The 7,066-nt window shown below is 33.3% G+C and overlaps 1 protein-coding gene across 1 annotated transcript; it reads right to left on the bottom strand.

The window, feature by feature from the left end:
- Nucleotides 1-1,850: 1,850 nt before the first annotated feature.
- On the bottom strand, nt 1,851-6,240 carry LOC133296431 (oligopeptide transporter 4-like). Its single transcript, XM_061495416.1, has 6 exons — nt 5,746-6,240; nt 5,542-5,639; nt 3,622-4,185; nt 3,293-3,545; nt 2,875-3,057; nt 1,851-2,456 (listed from the first exon to the last, which is right to left on the bottom strand). The coding sequence occupies exons 1-6, from the start codon at nt 6,238-6,240 to the stop codon at nt 1,851-1,853; spliced, it is 2,199 nt and encodes a 732-aa protein (XP_061351400.1).
- Between the last annotated feature and the right edge of the window lie 826 nt (nt 6,241-7,066).

Here is a 7,066-nt window from a genome sequence, read left to right as displayed (position 1 = left end):
GAAAAAAAAATCATAAAAATATAAAATCGTAATGATAAATCAAGATTTTAACAACAGTATTTTCTTGGTAATCTTTAACAACAGTTTTTTGCATAAACTTGGTGAATCCACATTTGGGCATTAACTCAATAAATCAGCAACGCGCATCATTAATTATTTATATGTCAATAATTTATTGGTCTCGTACATCCAATGTTTATGAAAGAATTTTTTTTATATAGTTATCACTTGGTAATTTTTTTTTTCAAGAATATAATTGTATTTGAATTTTCAAACATTTATTGTAAAATTAAAAGCCAACAAATATTTGATATCATCATTTAGAAATTCAAATTACTATTTGACGTATATAAAAATGTTTTTAAAAATTAATACATTTTTATCATGGCCCCTATAACCTGGGTGTAATACATTTTTATCTATGTTAGACCATGCCTAGCTTAGCTAAGATATAATTGGGGTATTTAAACTGGGTGTACTAGCAACTCCCATTATAATATCTTCTCAATAATCTGTGTGAACGTGTAACGGTGTAAGTATGTAACCTCTTTTTGAAAGGGCTCGTCACTAAAAGATGAAAATATAATATCTTCGCTTTCTATTTGTTTTTTCTTTCTTTTTTCTTTTTTTAAAAAAAAGTTGTTATAATAATTGGGCTGGAGCAGAGCTCACATCAACAAGTGAGCTGCACTTTTGTTTTCAGTTGGGTTGCATAGTTCTGTTTACACAATAAGATATTATTTTTATAAATCAATTGCAGAAACATTTTCTTATAACAGACAAAAATGCAGCAGCATAGTTTATATAAGGTTCTTGCTTGTTGCTAGTGCCCCGATTGATGATCGATTAATCTACAAATCTTTGACTACCCTTTTCCCCTTTCTTTCTCTCTCTACTTTTATTTTGGCATCGACACAATATTCTGGCCAAAATCCAGATTCAATCATTGATTCTTGGAATCATTCTAAAGGAATTTAGCCCTTTAATTAAATTAAGCTGTACCCTTCATGATTCCCTTGTTTGGTGATGCAGATTCAGAGATCCTACTCTGAATAAAAGTACAAATATGATTGATTCTTAGTGAAGACTGAAGAGGCCTTGGAAGTTGGAAGCATCGTCTTTCCACGCTTAAGGTCTAAACTTCGTAAAATAATGGTTACTTACAACTAAATGTTAACATCACCAAGTCTAAATGGTATTTTATTTTGGCGACGATAAAATGGAATAACATTAAAAATAAAAAGTAAAAACGATAATATAAGAAGTATTATTCCACTTTGCAGGAAATCAGAAACTAAAATAAATTTTTAGTGCGACCAGTGTTATTCTTATGGGTTATAGAAGTATTATGTCACATAACCTTAGCTAATTTTCCTACAAAAACAAAAGTGAAGAGAGAGAAAATGATAGAAAAAAAGAGAAAAGAAAAATGGTGGACCCCACGTTTACATTGTTTGTGCAGAAAAATAGTTTTGAGTTCATGTTACATGATATTTATATTACCCCATTCTTATTTATTATGTGACATGTAGGCCAAAAATATCATGTCATTTGGTCAGTTATCATTTAATTTTTTTTTCTTTTCAAATGATATGATGTTATTTTTTAGGGTTATATACTTCTTCTATCAATGCAGATGGGTAAAAGTGCAGCAATATTTATTTTTATCAGGATACGCGTCTGAATCCTGATATGTTTTTTTTTTTTTTAGGCCAAGATACGATCTCATATTTTAATTAGTGTTAATAATTTACTACAACTTCTGTGGAGAGCAGCAAAAAGAAGAAACGACAATATTTATTCAACTAAAATAAATGTATCTACATGATGACTGATATGGGAATCAACACCTAAGGACACCCTTCAGCAATTATGCCTTTCGCTGTTGGACATTTGGCAAGGGCACAGTGTTCATCTTGTCCCCACCAGGATAGACTTTTTTCCTCCATGTTAACGGCAAAATAGAGAAGAACCGTCATGAAAGCCAATCCAGCGTCTAAAGCTGCTGCTAGTACATAATTGTATCGCTGCCACCACTTCTTACGATGTTTGAATATAAAATAGTTAAAGATTGTGGCAGCAATAATCCATGAATTGAAGTTCACTGTGCTAGCTGGTGGCATGTTCCCAGTTGCGCCAAGAAGTACAGGAAGGTGAATTAAGGATATCCATTTCTGTTTGGGAAAGGCTTTATGTAGTAGCCATACAATTAGTGGTCCCAATGCTCCTATAAGGAAGAACCAATTGAGTTTTGAGTAATTCCCAAGAATGCCAAAAATTCTTTTTGGACCAACCAAACCCCATATGACGGATGCATCAAAGAAGACTTGGTCACCCGGGCAAGTCCATGGACTCTCTGGGGGTAGTAGTTCTTCGTGACATATATTCTTGATTGTACCCAGCAACCACCATGCGACGCCCACATCGACGGTTCCAGCTATCAGAGTCCCTACAGCCTAATGCATAACATTGAAATTTTGAATTACCCAAGTAGTTAGATTTCTCTGCAGGTTTTCATTTTGATTGCTATAATTCAATTATATATGTATTGCCACATCTTTAACATAATTTAATTTCTTAGATACTTGTTATCACTTGATAGTATAAAGTAAATCAAAATTACAGTCTAGTCTCAGCTTCTTGATGTAATAAAACAATTACTACAAAATCTAAATCAAATATCACCACAAAATCAACTGATAGTGATAGTAAATGGGATAATCATTTTAACAAGTGGAGTCTAATTAAAAGTTTGTCATGCATGTAGCACATGAAATTATTTGTTCATAATTTGCATTCTCCAATCAAGAGAATCATTTCCTATCCTGCTTTATCTTCTTCACCTAGACTAAAATGCCGAGTAAAATTATATACCTGAACTATGAACATTGACCGTGGCGGGACCTTCATGTAATGTCCAAGCTTGAAATCAGATAGAAAGGAAACAGCCTGTGACATACTCATGTACCCATAGGTTTTGAAACAAACGTTGGCTATTGGTCTGCCAGGTAAAATCACTCCCATTATGTATTCCGTAATGATATTTAAACCTGGAGTCTGAAAATGGAAGAGGCAAATCATAAAAACAAAATTATGGTTAGTGGAATATCTCTCAAACTACGCCCGAAATTTTGAGTACCGGATATTTGAATATAAGTAGTATCTCTCTTTTCTGGGCTACTAAATATTTATTTTGTGCTAAGTAGTAATTAAAACAGAATTGCAATTTCCTACCCAAGATAAAAAAATCTCGGGTAACAAACAATAGGTGATTTAATTAGTAGTTTCTTACCTGATTAGTAGTGGCCGTTATGATGCTGACGGGAAGAGTAAAAGTTACTGCAAGCGCAGCTGCAAATATGAGAGCCCACCAAGGCATTTGTATCTGTTCTTTCATGAAAATACAGAGTACAAGTGCAAGTAGAAATGAAGCCAAAAGCATCACATGAAACCACCAGTTAGGTATGTCCTCGTACTTCTTCATCAATCTCGTGTGAATGTCTTCCTTTCCAGATCGAGAAGATCGGAATTGTTGATATATCTCCCTGTTTAAAATAACATTTAGTTTCAACGTCTCAGTACAAAAAGCTACAAAACAATAAGTTGCTTCTTAACCATTACCTCCCATTAAATAAGGCCACATGAGTGAGGGAAGAGACAATGGCAGCAAAACCAACACCATAGCTAACAGCAAAGAACACACTCATGTTGACGCGTCCTTGTTTCTCGTATGCCTGCATATCTATCTCAAACTTTTCATTCACAATGGCTGTCACATTGTATCTATGACCTTGGGCAGTGAATAGTTTTGAAGAGTATATGGGGAAGTTCTTGGCATTATATACATTAAGTCCCCAATATGATATGGGAATGAGTATATAGATTAATAAGATGTAGCCCACAATGATATTAGCTGTTGCAAAGAAGGGGGTAACAAGTGGATTGCCAAGGAATGCAGCTATAGTGGTCCAGTCAAGTGAAAAGGAACCCAAACCAAGTCCATTCTTGCCTGATCCAATTTGATGGGCTGTTACCGAATGAGGAAATATCCAACACACCCACGAAATGATTGATAAAGTGGCAAAGAGGTAGCCAGGAACGACGTACCACGAGAAGCTGCAAATAAGCGCAATCAAAAAGAATTTCCCTCGCGACATGCGGTTCGTGTCTTTTTCATGCAAAGCCCTGCCAGGTGTTTAGGTTGAGTAGATAAACGTTAGCTCGATATTATAATAATTATGTTATGCTTATCTTTTACTTATTTGGAAAACAAAAGATAAACGTGTTGAATTTTTCTCTCTAAATTTCATGGGTTATGAATAAGAAGTGAATTTGGAGAAGAAGAAAAAAAAAGATGAAAAAGGTGTGGGTAGAAGTCTCACATTAAACAAAAAAATAGCATTGAAATGGTTTATAAACCTCCACTTCACATCGACCTAGCACAACAGTCCATTGAGCTAGCTTGGTATACCGTTATGTATGAGATAAAATTAATTTTTTATTAAATAATTTTTTATTTTTGGTCCAAACAGTCCCTACAATTCTTTTCAATTTTTTAACCAAACGATGCGTTCAATTATTTTTTGTTGTGGCATAAAAAAAGTATTATCTCCTACTCAAATAATAAATAAAAGAGAAAAAAAATGGAGGTGAGAGAAAAAATTCTTGTGGGATCCATTTAAAATATGTAAATGTAGGAAATAATAATTTTCTTATGCAACATAAAAAAAGTATTACCTATATTTTTCATGGAAAAAATATTTATTATTTTAAATGACAAATTTTGTCATTTTAATGAAATTACGTTATTTTGATGTATTTTTATATTTTTTCTTTTTTATGAAATTAGGCAACAAAAAAAAGTGGAGGAGAGAGAATGCAAAAAAAAAACACCAAAATGATATAAATTTATTAAAAATGACACAAAATTATGTAGTTTAAAATGACAAACATTTTTTTATTTTTTATAAGGGTTAATCTTTTTTTCTATTGTTAGAGAAAAAATTAATCTCCTACTAAAAAGAGATGGGCACCATGAGTTTTTCTCTACGCAGGAAGGTGAATTTTTTCTCCAACAACCAAAGAAAAAAGATTAACTCTTTTTATAAAATTTAAAACTTTGGTTTATTCGGAAATAAAATGCTCTTGATCTTCAAAGTTCAAAATAAAAAAATCTAAACCCAAGCTTGCAAAAATAAAAAAATTATATATAAATTGCACAAAAAAGTTTAGGTTCCTTTAAAACTATATGACATGAAAGGCAATGCCATTCCACCAAATGGATCTTGTGTCTGACTCAAGTAAATGAATTCTTCATATAATGAAGAAGTGAACCAAAAAAAGAAAAAAGAAAAATAGAGATCCAGATATGAGTATTAGTAAATTTATACAACGAAGAATTAGTTTATACAAATACACACACAATTAGTATAACAAAAGTTTCCCTTAATCAAATAAAGCTAAATTGGAGGATTGGAATCCCTCAACAAAAACCATAGCATCGCCTAAGCACCACGTTAATTACGAGCTTTAATTAATTACCTGAACAAAGAAACTTGCACTAGTGTTGAGGGCCACCACATATGCGCCGGTTCCACCACGTACTTTCTCAATATCCCGGCCCATCCATACCCCAAAACCTGTTTATCACTCCTTCAGTCAGTAACTCCCATTCATTTCAATTTCAAAAGACTCTTTCTCTTTCTCTCTCTAAAATATGACAACGCAAATAATAAGGAAACGTACCTGCGTTGTTATGACAAGGAGCCAGCTAGCCAAGAAACTAATCTTTCTACCGTAAAAGACGCGAATTATATCCACAATACTGAGAGCATAAGCAGAACCATTCCCAAATGCAGCACCCGCATTTGCGAATATGGAAATAAGCACGTGCTCCTTCACGTTAAATGGGCCCGGGTTAAGCGAGAACTCTCCGAACCCGAAGACCCGAAACCTCCTCGTTGGAAGCACTCTCTCCATGAATCGACCAATTGGAAGCGAGGCCACCTGAATTGATATCATAGTAACCAACAGAGGCTCGGTCCTGTAACCGAAAAATGTGTTCAAGAAAGAGAGTAGCACCACCGAGACAATTCCCAGGAACCACATACGGAAGGTCCATACCGGTAGGGTCGGGTCATCTTCGTTGGACACGATGAGCCGAACCTGCTCGATCGGTGAAACGTCGTCGTCATTGCTGGCTTCTCTGCCATCGACGCTCTCTATTTCGATGGAGGCCATGCTAGTGACGCACACACATACACTCACTCGCTAGGAAGAAGAAATCAAGAATGGAAGATTCTTGAGCTGCTTTGCATCGTAACGTCGATTCTTTTCAGCTTTTGCTCCTTCTCATTTGCAATTTATATCGAACTTTATTATTATTACTATTTAATTTTTTGGTACAAAAGTTAATAAGAAATCTAATGACATTTAATACTTTGGATTTTATCTTAGAATGAATTCGGACCCTTAATGAGTATGTATTCAATTCAGTTTTATCCAGCAAAATTTTAGCTGTCCACTTGTTTAACAATTCATTTATTTTTGGGAACTAGAGAAGAATTATATCATGCATCATTCACAAAACAGCAGTGTGACTCACATACAAGGGGAGAGAGAAAAGAAATATTAGATAACTTTATTTAATATTCAATACTTTATTTTTATTTTTAGGGTTTAAAGTTTTAAAGTTATTTTAGATAACTTTATTCAATGTTTAGAAGTACACATAAAAATTTGTGTGGTATCTTTTTTTTTTCTCTCTCCTCTTCACATGAGTTCACATGAATTCCATATACTTTTTTGTGTGTATTTTAATAAATATTAGATAAAATTATTTAAAGTAACTTTAAACGCTTATTTTTAATCTTGTTTTTAAAGGAAGATTACTTAACTTTATAAAATAGTATTTTATTAAGGGTTAAATATATATATTGCAGTAGAAAATATTTATTCGTCACACTTACATAAAAATAAATGAATTCTATTAATTTTTTCTCTTTTCTCGAGACTCACTCATTTTTATACGAATGTGGCAGAGAAATATTTTTTGCAGTAAAAGCAG

Source organism: Gastrolobium bilobum, unplaced genomic scaffold, assembly GCF_033153095.1.
Source record: "Gastrolobium bilobum isolate Gb01-03AN ecotype WA unplaced genomic scaffold, APGP_CSIRO_Gbil_v1 utg9238, whole genome shotgun sequence".
NCBI lineage: Eukaryota > Viridiplantae > Streptophyta > Magnoliopsida > Fabales > Fabaceae > Gastrolobium > Gastrolobium bilobum.
This window is presented reverse-complemented; position numbering and strand designations above follow the sequence as displayed.

Excerpts from the sequence above, each read along its gene's own strand:
- LOC133296431 (XM_061495416.1), bottom strand. The coding sequence starts at position 6,240 with ATGGCCTCCATCGAAATAGAGAGCGTCGATGGCAGAGAAGCCAGCAAT. Across the intron at positions 5,640-5,745 it reads TCCTTGTCATAACAACGCAG|GTTTTGGGGTATGGATGGGC; the intron begins GTACGTTTCCTT and ends AGTGATAAACAG. Across the intron at positions 3,546-3,621 it reads GTGGCCTTATTTAATGGGAG|GGAGATATATCAACAATTCC; the intron begins GTAATGGTTAAG and ends TATTTTAAACAG.